At 42.6% G+C, this 22068-nt stretch overlaps 2 protein-coding genes and 1 pseudogene across 3 annotated transcripts in view; 1 reads left to right on the top strand and 2 right to left on the bottom strand.

Annotated features, from left to right (window-relative positions):
• Window positions 1–467: 467 nt before the first annotated feature.
• Window positions 468–22068, bottom strand: part of LOC128304276 (serine/threonine-protein kinase N) — a 49113-nt gene continuing 27512 nt past the window's right edge. For both annotated transcript variants that reach the window (XM_053041437.1, XM_053041438.1), the window contains exons 3-12: window positions 20217–20674; window positions 6169–7228; window positions 5624–5808; window positions 4277–4732; window positions 2693–3334; window positions 2428–2617; window positions 2184–2365; window positions 2003–2110; window positions 1789–1929; window positions 468–1715 (exon numbers count right to left, since the gene is read on the bottom strand). In XM_053041437.1, coding sequence (XP_052897397.1) covers window positions 1572–1715; window positions 1789–1929; window positions 2003–2110; window positions 2184–2365; window positions 2428–2617; window positions 2693–3334; window positions 4277–4732; window positions 5624–5808; window positions 6169–7228; window positions 20217–20674 — 3566 coding nt within the window. In that variant the 3' untranslated portion in view covers window positions 468–1571. The remainder of the gene's footprint in view (window positions 1716–1788; window positions 1930–2002; window positions 2111–2183; window positions 2366–2427; window positions 2618–2692; window positions 3335–4276; window positions 4733–5623; window positions 5809–6168; window positions 7229–20216; window positions 20675–22068) is intronic.
• On the bottom strand, window positions 7572–11097 carry LOC128304277 (uncharacterized). The gene is made up of 6 exons (XM_053041439.1): window positions 10626–11097; window positions 9788–9988; window positions 9529–9696; window positions 9015–9441; window positions 7668–8953; window positions 7572–7599 (listed from the first exon to the last, which is right to left on the bottom strand). Exons 1-5 carry the CDS (start codon window positions 11085–11087, stop codon window positions 7929–7931), a joined length of 2283 nt encoding a protein of 760 aa, XP_052897399.1. The 5' UTR covers window positions 11088–11097; the 3' UTR covers window positions 7572–7599; window positions 7668–7928.
• LOC128304278 (UDP-glucosyltransferase 2-like) lies at window positions 15361–17692 on the top strand (annotated as a pseudogene).

Below are 22068 nucleotides of genomic sequence, written 5' to 3'. Positions count from 1 at the left end.
GGAATTCTGTTGCATATCCCTGTAACCGGGCCGATTAGCTAGTTGGGACAAAAGAACTACTCAGGCAAGAGTGGCATCCCTTTTTCTTTTCTCGAATCGTAAACACACTACTGTTCAGCCTACCGTGAAGCAGGTTTATGTGTGAAACGAAAAGAAATGCATTGCGTCATGTGATAGTTTGTCATTTTAAGATTCTAGTAATCATAATGATGGTGAAATAAAATGATTATTGAAATTTTAAGTAGCTTTTTAATAAGGACTTTCTTTTCACGAGCTTTCCAAGAAATCTCGCAATTTCCACCCATTTTTAAAACATAAGCAAGGGTGCTCAACTTAACCCTTTGTGTTCAACCGTATTATAGCACCAACTCAAGCGATGCTGCTACAGTGCCAAGCCGGTTTAAAAATGTATTGTGATATTTTCGTATGGGTTAGTTAAGGTTCACTTAGTTTTAATTTCTCGATCCTTTGCGTACCTTTGTGTACCTTCATATTTTTATTTTTATACCTTTTGTATAAGCCTTTTGCTATTCCTGAAAAATTTGTTGCACAATTCACGCAGCACTGACGCTTGATTTTGCGCAACGAAAACAAGGGCTCGTTGACAAAGGCGAAAATATAACTCTAATTCGTCTATCTATCTTCGTTTGTTAGCAACAATGTTGCAATAGCTTGCAAATTCTCTTTTAGTGCTTTATCCCCTCTTTGCGATATTGTTTTGGGTGTTGTTTTGCTATTGCTTCGTAAAATATTGTGTTACTCACATATATGATTTTGCATGCCATTTTTCAGTCTATTTATATGTTATTTCTAGCTTCGCTCGGGAAAATTTCTTATACCTTTACCTCATTATTAACGCATTCTCTCTACTTCGAAATTTCGATGAGTGCCATTCGAACTGAATGCTCTGCGAACATGATAAAAAATGTTAACCTCAGGATATCGCACAACATGGAAACAAAAACTTCCGTGTGGAATCGTTTATTTTATACGTGCTGTAAAATAAGTCAGTGTATGTCAGTATTAGTAAACAAAACAATGCATCCCATTTTGTTTAGTGATCTCTTCTATTGACCACTGCTATCCCAAGATTGACATCATCTTACTGAACGAGATCTCCCGTTGATGTGTCCGTCTGTTGTGTCAATACTACTGCTACTTGCTTACAGTTAAACTTGCTTGCAATTGTTAATTTATTTTATTCCCTAACTATCTAGCCCTAACAGCATAAAACAGCAATTTGTGACTCTCTTTTTCAGATTAAAGGCACACATACACACACGCACTCATAGTTGCATATCCTTATCCTTTTCTCTGTTAGAGACCACACACAGTTCTGCGATCTCCTCTGTCCCGACCTTTGCACACAAATTCTAATGCCTGTGTGGTACTTTATTCTACTTTTAATCCCGTAGAAACAGATACACCTTGAGCCGATATACTTTATTCATATCTGTTTTCGGTTTTCATCTAATCTATAAACTATTAACAAACGATACAGTTGCCAAACGACGAAGGGATTTGCCCCTGTTTCGCCAGTTAGATAGGCTCTTAGTTAGCTTACCCAGTTTTCAACACCAATCGGCCATGTATGTGAAGTCCTTGAAGTAAGTTTGCTCGATGTCTGTAAGTGCACGTGGATCTTTCGGCGGCGTTAGGGCTGGCTTTTCGGACGTAAACTCCTCATCAAAGTTGGAAACATCTTCCGGTGAGCGCTGGGTAGTAGTAAAGGGGTGTTTGATAACGTTTGCTGCGCTGTGGAAGTTTGTTTTGTATAGCGATACTTACAACCGTTGGCACAAACGGCGGTTTCACCTTTCTGAGCAATAGATCGTCCCAGACGATGTTACGGAAGAAGGCTTGACGTTTAACATCTTCGGCATCACGCTCTGATGAACCGAGTCGGCGTTCTGGATTCTTGCGCAGCAACTATTCCAATAGAAGAAAACATCCATAAGCCATTCGCTTTGTAGTAGAACTCAATCTCAAATGTGTTACATACCCTTCTCATAATCGCGATTGCTTCCAGCGACAAGAACCTTGGATAGCGAACCTCATCGTTTACAATCGAATCGAACACTTCCTCCTCATCATCGCCTGGAAATGGTGACTACGAGAAACCACATTGATCAACAATGAATTAAAGCTGTTCTTCTATAGGCTTTGGCTTTAGATTATCTTACCTCTCCAACGAGCATTTCGAAGATCAGCACACCCAAGCCCCACCAATCGACTGCCCGGGTATAGGAAGTTTCGGTGAGCACTTCTGGTGCCAGAAATTCGGGCGTCCCGCAAAACGTACCAGTGCGATCTCCAAATCCCATACCCTCTTTACAGAGACCAAAATCCGCGATCTTTACATAACCTACGAACGAAACATAACTTTTACGGGTTCTGTAATTAAACTAATATGCTATCATTACGCACCTTCCGTATCCAGCAGAAGATTGTCAAGCTTGAGATCACGGTAGATAATTTTACTTTCGTGCAGATACTGCAAACCGAGCACAACGCAGGCCGCATAGAAGACGGCACGCGGTTCCGAGAAGACGTCTGTGTGAATGTGCATCATCAGATCACCACCGGCCGCATACTCCATCACGAAGCAGACATGTTGCTGCAGTCGAAAAGGAATGAAACGTCATACTACTTGTTGTTAGAAGTAGGATTATCACCATTACCGTGTACTTACATCTGTCTGGAAGCAAGAGAACAGGTTCACCAGGAATGGATGACGCATTGTGTTGGCGACTTCGAAAATGCGCTTCTCGCTCAACAACGATTCCACTTCGTCGCGCGCAATTATATCACCCTTCTTCAGCGCCTTGATGGCGAAATATTCACCAGTATTTTTATACTGCGCAAGTATTACTTTGCCAAAGTGGCCACGACCGAGTACGCTCAGCAGCTGGAAGCTGTCCATGCACATACCTGCGCCGACCTGTGCTTGTGACTGTCGGCGACTTTCGTATGCACTATCTCGGTACTGAAGGGTACGAGCTGCTGGACCCGCGCGACGATTCACTGGCGGTCCTGCGGCGCCCGATGCTACCGCACCAACGCCGCCGACGTCTACCATACCGGCAGAACTCGAAGCTTGACAAACATGTTGCGACAGTGAAGACGATACAGACGGTAGCTGCTGTTGTTGCTGTTGCTTTAACAAAAGTTGCTGTTGTTGGTAGAATTGTTGTTGCTGTTGAACTTGAAGGGCGGCCGCGGCAGCAAGGGATGCCTGCTGGGCTGCCAACGTTGCCGATGGTTGGTGGTGATGGGGAGGCAGTGGTGGTGGCACCAGATTCCCACCGATCGTAAGCTGTTCAAACGGGAGGATCTGTGCGGATATAAAGGGAATAAAAAAGGAAGGTATTTAAAATAAACGATTCAATCTCGACGCATCCTGCAGCCGAAAGGCAATTGAAAAAGTAAGCGTTTGTATAAAATAACATTAAAAATAATACGAAGAGCATGTCCGAAAGTAAGGCAGCATCAGGTCGGCAGAAGTGATGTACAGCAAAAAAACCTTTTTTTAAAAAAGAAAAGCAGCATATAAGACAAAAGTGTAAAATTCCACGTCAGCAAAACGAACAAAACATAAAGTAACAAACTGCAGCAGATGAAAGATGTATAAAACCCATTAAGCTAATTTAAGTTAAAGAACAATAAAAAACACATACAACAAATTTTTTTTTTTCAATCAAAATCGAATATTTAACCACAAAATGGAAAAAATCCAATTCAATGAACAGCTTATCAGTATGCTCCGTGAGCTCTTTAGCATTATTAACAGTTAAGAATATATTTAATATTAAAAAGGAACGTCGTCACGTGATTTCTTCTCAAGGAATATTAGAATTCATGTGTTTCTGTTTGTTAAATGTGGAATAAAATTTAACAACAAATGGCCAAAAGATACAGGTTAGTTGTTTTATACGTATGCAACAAATCAAACAAATTTAGGAAAGAGTTTCTACAATGCAAAACATGTATAAATATACACAAACAACATAAATATACGGCCCGACCGTTATTACGCAAATAAAAAAAACTCTGTTATGTAACATGTTAATCAATGCAGCATGCACTCGTAATGGATAGAAAGCATGAAATTGTGAAAGTCTGGATAAAAGGCACAATTAAAACACGTGTTTACGACACCAATACAAAAAACATCGATGTCAATAAAAAAAGACACACAAAAATTGGTTGCAGTCACATGTTTTTGGCGTTTGCAATGAGAAAGCGGAATGCGCGATGTACGGTTGCAGTCTCTGACCTCAATAATATTGTCGAATATAAGATCGTCGTCCGGGAATGGTGCACGCTGAAGCTGATGATTTGACGCAGGTGATGGCGGTTCCTCCACGATCGGACTACCCGTCGACGATACGGTGCTGTAGTAGCTGTCGCGATTATACCCACCATAAAGAATCGGTGGGGGCATCGACAACACTGGCCGTAGCAAATCACCGGACAGGGACTTCTGTAATATTACTGGTGTCGCGGCCAGGTGACTTTCGCCGACGGAACGCAGCGCTGGCGGCGGAGTCGAAGGCAACGGTGGCACATCGTCGTCATCGACATCATTACGGGTGGTATGGCTGCTATCATAATTATTTATCGCTAGTACCGGCGGCTCCTGCTGCTGCTGCTGCTGGTTATCGTACAAACTAACACCAATAAGACTATCGTGCTGGTGAAGGAAATCGAATTTGCTTAATGCATACTCCAACTGTGCATAAGAAGAGAGAAAAAAACCAGCACGAGTGGAAAACGAGCAGGGCGCGAAGGGGTGGAAAAGAATACAAAGAGAATAGAAAATAAATAGAGAAAATGTTGGCAGCATTGGGTATCAGCAATGTCGCGGCTAGTGTCGAAGATGTCATTGTAAGCGTGTGTGCTTTTTTCTGGAAGAAGTATGATCCTCCTTGGTACATCTTACTAACACTGTGCTATCCGACAACGCAATGAAACACAATAATGGTTTGGAAGCATTCACTACCGACCCGATTCTGTTCTTTCCAACGCTTTACAAACAGAGGAATTTCTGACTCACGAACAGTGGGGTCCTTGGCAATGGAAGACACAACAGGTCTACCACGCATCAATTGCCGATCGGGATTATAAAGTGCGTTTCTTCGCTTCAGCTGCATGTTCGCTTTGGAACGTTTCCAACTGAACCAAAACAACACTAACTTTGTCACAACTGAGGGAAATCCAGTACGTAAGAAGCAAGCTCTTGCTACAGTACTGGTACTGCTTCAAAAAATGTTGAAGGCAATGAGGAAACGTCTACATACTCTCCTCTCCTCCCGAGCGGTTTTACAGCAAGACGGTCAGTGAGTGATAAGAGATAAAAGTTACGATTGTAAATCCTCAGGTTACTGAAACATGGCCCATGTCACTAGAAAATATAAAACACAAATGTGCGCACAAACACACACAACGATAAGCGGTAAGCCATAGGGATTGTAAGGTAAGGGAGACTATCGTTGCACCGGGGAGCGAATTTCTACAGCAATAGGCTTCCACAAGCTCTTCTGCCACGCTGGAAAAGTTCAACCGTAGATACCCCGAAAGCGATCACGATAACACTAGGTTTGGACGACGTGTTGCTCCTTACCTCGGGGTCGATTTTTGGTGGTGTCGCTTGCCGTGGTAATGGTGTCGGCTGCTTTTTCAGTCGGAAGCTGGATGGCGTGCTGATAGACTGATGTGAAGGAATAAGACGTCCCGCCGTTGGTGTTCCCTGGTTTTGTAGAGAGTGGGACGACGGACTTTCTGGCAATACGCCGACACCGTGGATACCTAAAAGTAAACGGTAAAATGTTATTACTGGTTTGCTTTCCGCTGGAAGTTTGAAATAGGAAAAGAATAGAGACAGTATGATCTATTATTCCTAAACTGAATATAATCTTTAGATTACTAGACCAAAAACAAGGGTCAAAAATAACACATTGTCTTTCAGAAATGTAATTGTTTAACGCATATGCAACAATATCAGAAAAAAGCTTTAATTGAAGATATGCTAAGATCATGCATCTGTTGGAATCAATGTTTCTTAGAAATCAGAAGTAGAATGGTAACAAACAAAAGCATCCAATAATATTACGTTGCCATTAAACTGATGGTGCACGCGAAATTGAATTGAACTGATAAAAAACATACCGAGTGGACGACCGCCACCGAGGCCGATGACGTTATGATCCGCCGATTCCCCCAATGTTTCCACAGGATCGTCCTGCAATGGATCGTACGACAATACGATCGATCCCGACGTGGAAAGGGTCGTCACTGAAGATCCCGACGTCTGGCTTGTTAACATGGGCGAAATAGCTGTCGTCGTTCCCAGCGAAGGTGTGTTGGTAAGTGCACCAGGTACTGACGTTGTCGGTGCACTGCCCGAAGTGTTGCGTTTCAGCAGTCGACCCCAGGTGGCAACGTTGATGTTCATCTGCTTGGCGCGAGGAATGTTCTTCACCTGCTGCTTGTTGAAGATCATGCGCTGACGTTGCAGTTTTGGTTTACGGGAGATCATCGGATTGAGGAACTTGATCTCGGCAAACAGCACACCTTGCGGTTCAAGCTGTAACGCCATACCGTGCCGAATGTCATCGATAAACTCTTCTAGGCGTAAAAATTTGACCGCACATAGTGAACGCCAGTCGCGCCAATACACGCCAATTTCCAGTTCACGCGATCGATCCAAGTCGATGCTGAACCGCTGATCCCAAGCCTGCTGTGAACAAGGGCGCCAGGACGTCTGCCCTACGGTGATGTTGTCTAGCTTGATCACCGCCATAATGTCTGACGACGTTTCGTCCTTGACGCTGTAGCTCTTCGAAGAACTGCGGCTGGTGACACCCTTGACGAAACTTTTTAGATCACCCGGACTGGATGAACCAGCATCCTTGTCACGTCGCGATCGACCAGGCACGTCTTCCAACAAATCTTGGCAGCCCATTAGACGTACTTCCAGCTTACCGGTGACGGTGGCACACCGAATAAACGATTGATGACTCTGCGTTGGCCGACCCTGTGCACTTCCCCGAAAGGAGTTACGCATAGTGTACTGCACGGGACCAGGGCTGGATGCTTGTACATTTTGAAGTTCTGCTTTTAGCTGTTGTGCTGTGGGACAATCGGGAGGAAGTTCCAGTCGCCGTAGATCTAATGCCTTCCGCAGCAGGTCTAGTTTGCGAGATGAATCCGATAGACGACCTTGAGCCTTATTTTGAGAGAAAACATAAATGAAGAGATAAAGTTAACAAAATATACTATACGAAAAATTTGAAGCAATCAATCATACAAACAAACCCCTGATGCATTGGTTACCTACATCGGTACGACATCGTTTGAATACGTAGTAAAACGCATTGATTGGTCTTTTGAACTAAATGAAGTTGATCGGGCATTTTCTTGCAAGTATTTCTTTTATTTCAGAAACATTCCTCTAGGAAGTACACCTTGGTGTGAACATTTTCCACTATAATATAAGGTGGGGAAAATGCAAGTAATGAAATATTGCTAACGTAAACTTTTGCATATGGGTCGATGTTTTGCATTCCAACGCGCATCATAATATGCTCTACCGAAAAGCTGATAAGTAAATAATTAATATGAAATTACGAAACACTCGTTACTTGCACAGCTCAGCCGAATCGTACCGATAAAGATAACGGATCGTATTATTTTAGCGTTGATTGCTCGGTTTCTGGTAAGATGACACCGGGTGTGCTAATTGTCGAAAATATACCCAAGACGGACGGATGGTACTGTTAATTGAATAAAAGCATACTCAAATTTATAGCACGATTACAATTTTGTATCTTTGTAACGAAACCTATAATCCTACAATTGACATACAGTTGAAGAAGATTATACAAAGGATTAGTGTTTAAAATGCACTGACAACGCATTCTGACAGGTTACGTTTCACGGACATAGGTGTTTCTCAGGTGAAACTGCCGACGCATATCGACGATACCGTTCGGTGCGCTCATACCGTCCACAGAAAGTGCACGTTCATGCAAAAGAGTAACGTCGCTACCCGAGTCACGCTCCAGAACCCAACGTCGACAGTGCTCGCAGGGACACTCCGGGTTACGAACCGGTCCCATGTGAGTGCCGGGTTTGCGGCGACCCGTAATGAGACTGCCAAATCGCCGTGCAATCGCCAGGTATTCGTTGGTGTAACCTTCTACTGGGGAAAACTCTCGTTTATATTGCAGCGTTGCAGCAAAAACGGCTTGTTGCTGTAACAAAATTGACCGGTTCGGCCTACTCGATGCTCGTTGGGAAGCACTCTTAACTGTTGAAGGACTTGAATCACTGTATTCGTTCAGGGATGGATTTGAGGCGTGCGGATGTGGTGCCTCGTCATACACGAAGCTGTGATCCGACTCGGTAAGATTATGCTCTGATTCAGGACTATGGCAAGATGGCGATGGTACCGTAGAATTTTGCATCTGAAGGAGTCTTCTTTCTACCGATGGTGATTTCCAGTGGTGTTGCTTCCAAACATGTTCCATTTCGTGGATACGATACCGATCCTCGCTATTGTCGTATTCAAAACTATCCGACTGGGTCGCGGTGGTACCACTACGATTCAGCTTGCTATGGATATCGCTATCCTCATTATCCTCGTAGAACCCACCGCAGGCCAATGCACTTGAGAGACTGCTCCCGGTAACGTCCCGACGTGTTGATCTATCAGCTGAGAGGGCATAGTTGGAGCTGATTGCATCGTCGCTTATATCTTGTCGAAAGTATGTGCTAAATGCATCCTGGATCTGTTCCTCGTTCTGTTGCTGAGGCACTTCACCCAGATGCTTGCTGAAAAGGATTTTTTTCGATTCACTGATCTCGTCAATCGCTGTGTTTCTCCTGGGGCGCCCATGCCGTGCCGAGCCAGTACGCTTCAGACTGCCAATGGTAGAAAGCGTGTTTTGATCTACAACAAATAAACACACTTGTACAATACTACCAGCTACACTAAATACAACCTATACTACCGATAGTTTGCTGCATCAAACGCCTGGGCACTTCATGCTTTCCGACACGCTTGTGACGCACCCTTATCTCCTCCGACTCATACACAGTTGGATGCGATGGGTCGATGTTAGGGTATACCGCCGCTGCCTTCATTTCCATCATATGGCTTGTGTCAAATCGGCTACCCGATGATACAGACGAATTGGACGAAGTAGCTGATCGCATCCCTGACGAAGGTAGCGATTTGGTTCCCTCGTTGAAGGAACAGCACGAATCACAATCGGATCCGGATTCCGCGTCTGAACCGGTGCAGTACACGTCAATGTGTACCGTACGTGGTTTCTTTTTGGCCACCGAAGTATCCCGCACACTTGATTGCTGCGATCGTATCGTATTACTTGGTGAGACAAGTGGATTGATGTGCGGGGATATCGATTTGCGAACAAGCTGAAACATTGAGCGAACGAGCAGAAGAGTTATCACTGTCATTTAAATTCATAACAATGAGTGCAATAAATGCAGCAGATTACTAACCGAATCGAACCTATCTTCACGTCTCCTCGGAGGCGGTGAAAGAAGACTCCCATCAGTGGTAGATTTGTGGGGTACTCCGCGACGCTTGACAGCGCCATCCTTATCCTCTTGCCTGTTTGTCTCCCAGTCACTCGTTTGACAGCTCACATCTTTGGAATTGCTGGCAGACTTTGTTTCAGAACGACATAGAAATTGTGCAGCTCAATCAAATTCCTCCAGCAAGGTAAAAAAGTAGCTTTCAAAATCTAGCATTCAATACCTTTTCGGGAAAGTTGGTACTTTTGTCCACTACAATGTTGTTGGTAGATTGGCACTTGTTAACAGTAAAAGGCAGTGTGTCGGTCGTCGGTACAATATCAGTACAGGCAGTCAGTACGATGCTGCAGGTGCTGGTACACTTGGGGAACAGCTGAACCGTATTTTCTGTACACGGTGGTGGAGGTCCTTCAGCAGTTGAAGTCTAGGTGTATATGCAATACAGTATATATAGGGGGGGATCCAGTGTTATGAGATAGATTCGATCATAAATTGCATCCAGTCGTTTTTGCAGCAAGAAGAGTGCAACCGACAAGAATCGATATTCAAACTGAAAACGATTCCAATAATAAAGATTGTGACTTGAAAGCAACCTAAGAAAAACATAGGTCGAATACTACTTCGCCATTAAACAAAACTTAAAATGAAATCATAAACTACCAAAAATTTGTTCTAACAGTAGATTTTGCTACAAACAAGAGCTCGGATGAATATTGAAATAACACATATCTTTTATAAAAAAAAAAACATCGAATTATTTTCTTCAAAAGAGATCTCCATCGAGGGTGAAAACATTCTAAAAAAGTGGGAAGTTCTTACTTGATGCCCTTGCAGCTTCTTGCGTATACGAATGGAATGCAGTAAGTTTAGCATTACCCCATTTTTCGGGGACAACACACAACATAAGACCAGCGAAGATAGCGATAGAGGACGTTTTGCAACTAAACACCCACTCGAGTTGAATATGGCCAACATATTTCTCACTCAACCATGCACAACGATGAAAAAAATAATAAATTCAGAGCAAGTATGTCATAAACACGCAGTTTCTTCTGTCTCACCTTAGCGAGCGCGACCGGTGTGGCAGGTGATGATGGATCGGTGTTAAAAATAACGTTACTCTTACCACCGACCGGCACAGCAGAGGACAAATTGGTCTGTTTCTGGTGCAAGGGATGGTCAGTCGTGCTGAATTTATAAACAACCTTTACTGGACTCAGAACTGCGCTGGATGAGGAAGCTGGTAGGGTAGGAGCAGGCGAGGCTATAAAGTTTTGCTGAGGGGCAACATTCGAATCGACCCCAGTTTCCCGAGCGCTCGGAGAGGAAATGTTGGGTTCTGGAGTTGGCGATTGGACCTCGGTGCATTCTTCGGCCGTAGAACTCGGAGGAACATCCGAAGGGAGTTTGCTGTTGTCTGCCGAAATGAATGTAGCGGGAGAAATCGAGGAAAGCGTGAGCTGTGCATGAACTGTCCATTCGGCAGTGATTTCTGAGGGTGGCTGTGGTCCGGGGGCGGACATGCCGTATTCGTTATCGTTGATGCAGCTGATATGTTGTACACTAATAACCCCTGTCCTGTCACCCTTTTCCTTCTTTAGGTTAAACGTTTGTTTGATTTTCTTACAACATGCGTTCTAGTTGGCAATCTTCCATTCCAATTATGCGGTAGAATGAAACCGAATTGTGACACGATACAGGCGGCAATACACAACGCACAAAAACAGACGAGGCTTTGTAAACCATCACAAATAGGAAAGTTGTGAGAAAATTAACTGAAGTACAAAAGAACAAAAAACACAGTATTCAAACACCGTCTGCTTGAGCGTGCGTGCGTGCGTGCTGATTTCTTCGTTTTCCCCTTTGCTCTGTGGTTTTATTGCTTTGCTCCCTTTTAGCCACTAGAGTACACTGCTGATGAACGGGATATATAAATAGAGGAGATTCGTGTGAATTAACAACGAGCAGAGATAGTGATCGGAATGATGAAGGGTTTGGAGCTCAATGTTGATTACACTTACGCGTGACTGAACTGAGACAAGTTAGATTTTCACTCGACGAATCTCGGTCTACCGTCATCGCAGGTTTTGACACAATTGGTTAATGTCGAATTTTAAAATATATTTTTCCTGGCAAATTTGCACATATCAATTGACGAAACTCTGCATATGATTATTGTTGCTTTATAATACATCACTGACACAGAATTCACTTGCACCGTGAAACACTGGGCGTCTCCATTAAAACAATTCCTGGGAACACGTGGCGCAATGGATCCTTCCAATTGATATTTCTTTTCACACTGGGCATCAGCGTTCGGTCGATTAATACACGTTTGGTACTTTTAAAAACCATCACTTTATGGGATCGATCGTCCCACTTTCATCACGATCACGTACTACCACGTTCATCACGCACTACCGAACAGCAAACAAGTAAATGGTGTTGCTTGACGCGTATAGGACAATCTGAGACACGACTGCACGTTCACGGAATGGCAGACTATATTTCTTTAGCGTTACAACCACATATCGGAAATTCGTCACTACTTTACACCTACCGTCGCACTGGTATAAACATACACACGCTTCTCGATCGTAGGGCGCTTCGCGGTTAAATTCTCGGCTCGTTTAGACCGGCCGAAGCCGCGACGCTAACAACACAAGCTGGCTAGTTTCGTTTTTTGTTATTTCGTAACAATGGTTTCGGGTTCAGTTGGTATTCAAACGATCATAGCATCAGTAAAAAAAAGAACGATTGTTAGGAAATAACGCACAAAAAGCCATCGATTCAAACCGCTGATCGATACAATCGTACCGAAACTACTGACTTGTTGTCAAATGGTGCTTGAAATCACTCAGAATAATTCAAGAAATCAATCTTACAAGAGAGTAGCAGAATTGGTTATAGGACAGGTTATTTTCGTTTGATGTAAAAGAATGCAAATGTTAAACCAGCTTTTATTTTTTTATAAAGCATGTCATTTTCTATTTAACCACTAGCAGCCACCACTTACTACCAATATTAACCTAATGAGCTTACACAAAAAATGGTTACAAAACAAATTTAAATAAGTGCATAAATTAATCACTGCAAAATTAAACGAAGACATACAACGATATAATTGAGTCATCGATAGGAAATTTCTACGAGTCAACGGTTGCAACAGGATGAAACCAAAATTCAACAATTTTTTCTATTTGTTGAAAATTTCGTAATTGTACTAAATCAGCAGTTACAAATTACAATTTATTGAAAAAAAACAAACAAAACGAGAAAATAAAAGTACTATTTTCGCGTTTGCCCATCGATCATGAGCCCTAAAGATTGTCTCAACTAAACGACGGACAACCAAGCAAACCACGAATAAAGGTATTATTGTCGCGGTTGCCCATCGATTATGAGCCCTAAAGATTACCTTAACTAAACAACGGGTAAACAAGCAAACGACCGACTTCGACGATCTAAAAACCAACAACGTGCGTGCTTACATAAACAAGCAATCGTGTTGGACATCCCATTTTCCTTCCGTAACACGAAGATGCGAAGATGAAAACCTCGAACGAATAAATATTATCAGTACAAAACAAAAATTAATACAGACAGTTTCCGATATACACTATTAAAGTGGGCCGGTATAATCCACGAGAGATCCGTGTGACCCGAATTTCCGCAAACGTCGAATCCAAGAGTCACCGTCATGCTTGCAAATTAAGAATTTAAAAACCGTGTATCTACGAATCTGCGTAATGGAGGTACTGTGAATATCGGGAACTCCCTGTACAATTTTTCGGAAGAAAAATAATATCCCAGCGGCAGTCATCTCAGGCGACAATCGTTAAATGCTAGGTGCAATCTGTCTGTTTGTGTATGCGTGAGGGAAGTGTGATAACTGTTTAGCACCGATTGACAGATTACGTAATGTGGACCGAAAAAATATGTGGTATCTTTAACATAACATGTGTGTTTGTCGTGAAGTCACTAGTCGATGTAAAGACAACTGCTAGACACCCTAACAAGAATGGAAGAACGGCATTAGAGCAGAGAGCGTTAGAACTACAGGAAATCGAAGACATATAATTGACATTTCCTATAATTTCTCAAAAAAAAAATGTATCAATGAATAATAATATACGTTGTACAACAAACTAATACAATGGCCAGTACCATACAATACAGCTACGCTTATTGTGTTTTTTTAGATACCATTCACGAGGCGGTGGTACCTCTTCCCAAGCTGACGAATGGCGGAATCGACTCTATTTTAAACAATTCTCTCAATAGCAGCAGTGGATTTATTTGGATTTTGTTGAAAAGTTGCAATTAAGTCATTCGAGACACGTTTACGATGAGGATGGATTTACATTTGCTTTTGCTACACTTATCTAACTAACCTCCGATGGCGATCTATGCCGACGATGATCACGTTTGTGGTGTTGACATTGTTGTTTGTGCTTCGTTGGATTTTCGTCTTCGACGTGGTTTTTATGTTGATGATGATGATGACCGTGTTTGCACTTCTTCGTACGACTCCGGGTGCGACCTTCCTGTACTTCATTAAATTTACCAAGACGATATCGTTGGCCATCTTCCATTACCTTTCACGCTATCAATTGATCTGTCTATCAGTTAAATGTAATTAGTACAAAAACACACAAGAAAGACGATCGCCTCATCTAGCTTCTAACATAAACCACAGACCACTAGCGCCATTCTGTTACTAATAACCGATCAGTTCGTCACAAGAATACAACACACGCACATAGCAGTGGTCAGTGTTTTGTGATTTTTTTGCCATTTTCTACCACCAACAGAACCGTTAGACGAGGTTTCTCATTTCAGCTTACGATGAAACGTCAAAAATAAATCCCAACAACCGAAATGTCAGCATCGAAAGTGGTGTTTGTTACGTTAAATAGCAAAGGGTAGTGAAAAAGTGAATTACAATACGAACACGATAAACACGATACAGGAAAAAACAACTGCGAATAAGCAAGTTGTTTAAGAAGTGACATCATATCTAGTGGAGGATCAATCCCCTTGTTAGGCCCAGGGCGGAATTTTGCTGTACTAGGTTCTACCTCTTCCGTGGATGCTCTCCTGGTACTATACATTCGGAAATTCTGGTGCAATTTCGTTTATACTTTAAAGTCACAAAGTCGATATTCTTCTCTACATTTAATTTATCACATAGAAACAAATGTTTTATATGACCAAGGAAGATATTTTGATAAATTTTTACCTTTTCAATTAATTTTTTAGCTATAAATTAACTCTGCTGTTAAATTTTCAAAAATCGCACAATCGGCACAAATTTTTTGGGGCCCCCAACACGGCGAGGCCCAAGGCGACCGCCTACACCGCCTGCCGTTTGATCCGCCGCTGTCAACCCGGGGATAAACGAGACACAACATAACGAAAACCTAAACGAACAAACACACATGCACGGTGCTTGGGTAACTCTGCTTGAATGTGGTGCTAATATGTCAGTATGTATGTGTGAGTGTGTGGGAAGGCACTACCTCTATTGCTAGATATTTTACAGTTCACTGGTATGGAATCGGACCCATCCACATGTTGCGTAATCTGATGTCTGATAGTATTTGGATGTGTGCCAATCATGACACATCTACAGCGGTGTTCTACCCTGACCATGTTTTCTTGAGTAATCGTGTTTACCTTCCGTATTCAAGTATTTGTAATATGACTCCGTCCGTCGACGCATACATTCATAAAAGAGAACAGAGAACATAAAACAGGTAGAAGGTTGCTACTCCTCATGTGAACAAGCATGTGACATTCATTCTATCGGTGCCGAAATGCGGATCTCCATCATACCTGGGATCGGTAGAGCTGTATCGAACGTTCTATTCGTTTAAAACCATTGCCCATCGTTAGTTGGAGCAGCATTGCATCGTTTGCGATCGTGCGACTATCGTGTTTGCGTTTCTGCGGATCTAGGCTATTGTGTGTTGTGTATGTGATCCGGTGTCGCTCTCTCTCTCTCCCTTTCTCTCTCTTTCTCTATCGTGTTTGCGTTTCTGCGGATCTAGGCTATTGTGTGTTGTGTATGTGATCCGGTGTCGCTCTCTCTCTCTCCCTTTCTCTCTCTTTCTCTATCGTGTTTGCGTTTCTGCGGATCTAGGCTATTGTGTGTTGTGTATGTGATCCGGTGTCGCTCTCTCTCTCTCCCTTTCTCTCTTTCTCTCTATCTCTCTCCCTCTCTCTCTCTCAATAGTACGTGTGAGGTGACAAGAAAAAAAGTGGAATAATGATAAAATTGACCTTCAATTCCGTGGTGATGGCAACCCTGATGTTGCTGATCAGTCACGCTGAGTCAGCAAAAATTGTATGCGTCTTTCCGACCGCGAGTAAATCCCATGTTTTAGGAGCTCAAGCACTACTCAAAGAACTGGTTCTCCGTGGACATGAGGTAAGTTCTACCATGCACCGACAAAACGATTTGTAATGTTTGATATGAAACCTTGATCCGTACCATGTTTCTTCTTCCAAAAGGTCACCATGGTCAGTGCGTTTCCTCTAAAGAGGCCACCGAGGAACTACCGAGATGTGTACGTGCCAATCGAGGACGCCTTTTCTACAATCATGAAAGACTTTATGCAATGAGGAAGTCGAAACATGATGAAGCTGTTGCCCAAGATTTTCCGAGCGGCGCAAGATTCATCCAATCTTACCATTAATGCACCCGAATTTCTTCGTCTTGTCCAAGAGGAGCAGTTTGATTTGGCAATCGTTGGCTTTTTCATAAATAGCTTTATAATCGGCATCGGGGAATTGTTCCGTTGTCCGACGGTGCTTTACTTCTCTGCTTCCGCATCGGGTTTAATCAACGTTATAGGCAATCCAGCCAAGGTTGCCGCCGTACCGCACATGCTACTACGAAATTCAATGACATTCCTTGATCGTGTTGCCAACACTGTAATTCATGGAATGGAGAACATAATGCTCATGTATATAAGACACAAGGAACTGTCCTACTATAAGTATGAACAGGAATTGAACAGTTTTCTGTCTTCAATAACTTCATCGTTTACATTGGAGATCGAATTTCCCCGTCGAAAAAGGGTTTCGCTGCTACGATGAGGCAATGCGAAATGTGTCGCTCGTGATGCTTAACACTTACTTCACGCAATACGTACCACGACCTTACCTTCCCAATATGGTTGAGGTGGGTGGCATTCAAATAAACTCCAGACCCGAATCAATGCCCCAAGATTTGCAGCATTTCCTTGACGACGCCGGTCGTGATGGAGCTATCTTTATAAGCTTCGGATCTAATCTTCACAGTTCGAACATGCGACAGGATAAACTGGATGCTATTCTAACGATGATTCGTGGATTAAAACAACGCGTCATTTGGAAGTGGGACCAGGATGAAATGCCAAACCGGCCATCAAATGTGTTTATCGGCAAGTGGTTGCCGCAGGTTACGAATTTGGCACATCCGAACCTCAAACTATTTATCACGCATGGAGGTTTAGGCAGTATCACTGAAGCAATGTATTGCGGTGTACCGATCGTCGGTATTCCCATGTTTGGTGATCAGGACGGTAATGTAGCTCAGGTCGTTAAGGAAAGGTGGGGTCTTTCGGTAAGTTTCGATGATCTAACGGAGCCGCTGCTAAGCGGTGCTGTACAGGAAGTGCTCCGTGATCCCAAATACCGTGACCATATTCAGGAACGTTCCATACTGTACAATGATCGTCCAATCGGAACCCTCGAAACCGGAGTCTTTTGGATAGAGTATGTCATTCGCCATCGTGGGGCGCCACATCTACATTATCAAGGGGCAGATCTGAACATTTTTCAGTCGGCACTGCTGGATGTATATGCATTTTTGTTTGTTGTGCTTTATATGATGTACAAATTGGTTTTAATCATAGGACGAGTTGTAAAAAATGCTTTGTTCGGTGCATCGGTCCAGAAATCAACGAAAAAAACATAAGAAGAGTTAGTTGCATGATGGTAGCTGCATTAAACTCTTTAAGAGGTTGATTTATTACTTTAAAATATAGTTCAAATGCTGGAGTATATTAACCCTCTCTGGTTAAAATAATGTAATTTACTAATCAAATGTACAATAATGTAATAAAAATAAATGATGACATCAAATACTATATGATCCACGGTTAGACTGGTCAGCTATATTGTTTCATTAGATATTTGACTATGTGTTATCTTATCTGTTGTTTGGATAGGAATTGATAAACAACCGAAATGACAAACGATGATACAGCAAATTTCTATGCGAGCACTGATGATAGATGCTACAGCTCATCAGGCTTGGCGTATGTTGAAAACACACACACACACTTAAAACTGTGAACACAATTAACAATATGTGGAGATAAACAAATCTTTCAATGTTTTCTACAACCTCTTTGTACAAGTGTATTGGTGTAAACGCAGCTATTCCAATGCAAGCTTCCATTCATGGATCGGTTTTTCGATTCTGCTCACAACTACTATCTCGTCGATAAGAAGCAAAAAATCAAAAAGCGATGTAGCGTTCGGACACTGCATTAAACGTCCGATGAATGAGCATTTACAGATGCGTGTGAACTGTCCACAAAGACTGTAGTTAAAATGAAGTTCGGACAGAGTGTTGCGATCGCTTGGCTGATACTGTGTTGCTGTTTTGCGCAGTTAGCAGCATATCGAATCTTGTGCATTTATCCAAGTTCCAGCAGATCGCATGTGCTCGTCGGGCAGGCGTTACTGCGAGGATTGGCAGAGCGAGGGCATGATGTGAGTAAGACTGTCTAAAAGCGACTCTTAACTAACGCATTCATTCCTGCAGGTCACAATGGTGAGCCCGTTTAAACTTTCCAAACCGGTACCCAATTATCGGGAGATCCTGGTACATAAAATCGATCTTGGGCAGATGACTAGGGACTTCCTGCAAAATGATGAAGGTCACTCGATGGCCAGTATGATGCACCTTTTCCAGAGTCAATTCCGTACGGCAGAGATGGCATTGGAAGACGCCAAGGTTCAGGCACTTAAGCACGAGCATTTCGATTTGGTGATCGTTGGCTATTTTGTGGTCGATTTTGTCCTGGGACTTGGGCCGCATTTTAACGCACCGACGGTAGTGTTGTTCTCAGCCGGTATGACGAAAATGACGGCCGACTTTGTGGGCAATCCGAGAGCCATTGCAACAGTTCCGCATATTATGATCGGTGGAAAGAACAGGATGGATTTTTTAGGTCGTGTAAAGAATTTACTCTTCGCCGGTTTCGAAAACGTGGTCACCATGGTATCAGAATATGTACAAACTTCATACTACGAACGTAACTTCCCGCCAGATCGTTACCCACCGTTCCAGGAAGTGCGTCGTAATGTTTCGCTCGTCCTGCTCAATACACACTTCTCGCAGACCATACCACGCCCGTACTTGCCAAATATGGTGGAGGTAGGTGGGTTACAAATCAAGTCCAAACCAGAACCACTCCCCGAAGATATTCGCGAGTGGCTTGACGGAGCAGAGCATGGTGTCGTTTACTTTTGTCTTGGTTCAAATCTCAAATCGGCTGACCTTCCCCAGGCGAAGCTAAATGCAATTTTGAAGACCTTTGCTCAACTCAAACAACGCGTGCTGTGGAAGTGGGAAAGCGATCGTATTCCGAATATTCCTTCAAATGTACTTTCGAAAGCGTGGTTGCCGCAGGATGATGTTCTAGCGCATCGAAAAGTAAAGTTGTTCATCTCACACGGTGGCCTTGGTGGTATGACTGAGGCCAAGTACCATGGTGTGCCGGTTTTGGGTATTCCCATATTCGCGGAGCAGTTCCAAAACATTCAATCCATGGTAGAAGAAGGCGTTGCAATGAAGTTAGATTACCAGGAGCTAGACGAGCAATCATTTTCACGTATTATCAACATTATGCTGCGGGAGCATAGGTTCGCGGAACGAGCAAAAACTCTTTCTGACCTATATCGAGACCGACCGCAGAACGCCATGGATCTTGCTTGCTATTGGGTGGAGTATGTCGCCCGACACAGAGGAGCATCTCAGCTACACTATCCAGGTGCAGATATGAATTTCATCCAGCGCGAATCTCTGGATGTGCTCGTTTTCCTCTTAGCGATCTTTTATGCAATTACAAAAGTTTTTAAATTGATAATAACATTAGCATGCCGAAAGATGTTTAAATCATCCCGTAAGACTAAGGTTCAATAAAAACCAAAACTGTGGTACAATCAATAAGACTTGAAAATTTAACTCTAAAACTTCAGATATGAGAAAGCACGTCGCAAAACATAAGAAAGAGTTTCCGATTGTTTTTGAAACGCAGATAACCTTTAAGTTGTTCAATTGAATCTTCAATTGAATCAATTAAAACATCTTTAACACTTGTCAGATGAGATAGGTTGTTACTTGAATGCTTGCCTTAAAGCTAAACAAAAATCGACAATGCAATTCGTCCTCTTCAGATACATACGGATAGTATATTTGGTAGCGCAGCCAGAACCGCACGACAGGGCCGGTCCAAAATACCATCCGAAACGTTCACCCATCGCAAGAACTAACTATCCGGCTACGTGGTAAAATTACTTTAGTAAGCTACAAAAGGCAGACATGACCTATTAGGTCGTTAAGCCAAGAGCAATAAAAAAACGATACATACCTCTTGCAGTGCCTTTTTATCAATCGTCTTTGTACTTTGGAGCGTACGGATAACGTTCTTCGCTCCATCAACGACAGCCGCTTCGATACGAAGTCGATGACGCAGCTCCTCAATTCGATCATCCAGTGACGTTTCAAGTTCTTGAGGTTGTTTGATCGCTGTCGTTGATTCTCCGCCATTTTCTTCCGAAACTTTGCAATTTAGTTTATTTTGACGCACTTTTAGGATCTTTAGCCGCAGGTATTCTATTTTTGCTTTCGAGTCAGCCAACATTTGATGTGCCTCTGCTAACAGTTTCTTATCGCGACCATGGTGACCACCAGAGATCGATTGGATCATGTTTTCGGCACCGTTTTTCACCTTCGTTTCAATGCTAAGCTGCTTCTCGAGTGAAATGAGTAGTTTATCGTTAGCGGTTAATTGTGGTCCACTCGGTATGACTGTGGATAAAATGGGATCTGAAAAAAAATCTTACATTAGTAATCATGGAAATACATACAAATCGCTATAAAAATTTTAGTTGGTAGCGACGCATAGATGATAGCGACGGTAGCGCATTTATTTGTGTGGAGCAATTTTAATTTCACATCTCTTCTTTAAACTCTTTCAGGAGCAGTTGCTTTTGTTGTTGTGCTATGTTTTTTACTGTTGAAATAGAGAAAATTTTACCAAAACAGGTAACCAGGATTCTGGAAACGCAGAATTTTGTGGAGTCAAGTCCCAATGGCTAAAACGCCATCAAATGCAAATAGGAAACTTCTTTTGAATGAAAAGCTCGGTAAAATCATATGTAACAATTATCAATTCAAATCATATCAGCCAATAGAACTGGCTTCCATCATCATCTTGATCATTGTACTTCACCGGATATTTCAGGTTTGCGATTGCAGAATTGTTGCCGTCTATGCTTGGAGTTTTTGCGATACAAGAAGATTTTTAGCCGCGTAAATTTTTTATTTGCAAGTCGTCTGTGCTTCAATAATCCATTACACAAGCACAACATCAAGAGATATTGGCCTGAAATTTCTGGGATTTTTTAACAGATGGAGTCGTATGCAGAGGAAAATTCATGCAATCAAATTACTCCACGTGAATATGCCGCATATCGCATATCCTGGCAGGATATCGCTTATTCTTTGATGTATTGTACCGGGTGACTGTTCCAGCAGTACCGTGTCGACAAGTTCAGCAAGGTGGTCGGTATGCAATGCAGCGTTTGAAATATATGCGAGAACGTTAGGCACAGCTTCGCGGGGTTGATAGATCTTGCTGGTGCTGAACAAACCGTACCAAATCTGCAACCACATTTGTTCAATTGTCTTATGAAAGTCCTGGTGCAAGAGTCGGTTCCTGTCGCAACGCAAACAACGCAAATTTTATACAATAATATTAATTTGAGTTATGTGTGGCACAGCCAGTTAGATTTGCACAGCTTTTAGCATTTGAAAACTAAAATGCTAGGTCAAGTTTTTTCATTGAAAGACTACCTCCATGTTCGAACAAACACGAGCAAAGTCTCGGGTCTCGGAAACAAAGTTCTATTGCGTACACTTTAAAGTTCTGTTGCGTAGCCCTGTAACCGGGCCGTTAAGCTAGTCTTCTATATATAAACGTTTGTATGCGCTAAGGAAACCCATAACGCCACTACTTGGATCACTTTTTTTACGTACATTTACGATTTCTTAATACTCCAACGCCTTCTACGATTTTTTCACCAAATGTACAGATTTCAATCGGTTTACTTCTTTGCTGCTTGGTAACAATCAGCGAAATTTCGTAGAAGCCCGTTAGGTTCATGTTGATGTTTTAGGCGATTAACAAAAACGGTTGATTTCTGTGGTGAGTTTTTACT

The sequence above is a fragment of the Anopheles moucheti genome, chromosome 3, assembly GCF_943734755.1.
Source record: "Anopheles moucheti chromosome 3, idAnoMoucSN_F20_07, whole genome shotgun sequence".
Classification (NCBI taxonomy): domain Eukaryota; kingdom Metazoa; phylum Arthropoda; class Insecta; order Diptera; family Culicidae; genus Anopheles; species Anopheles moucheti.
This window is presented reverse-complemented; position numbering and strand designations above follow the sequence as displayed.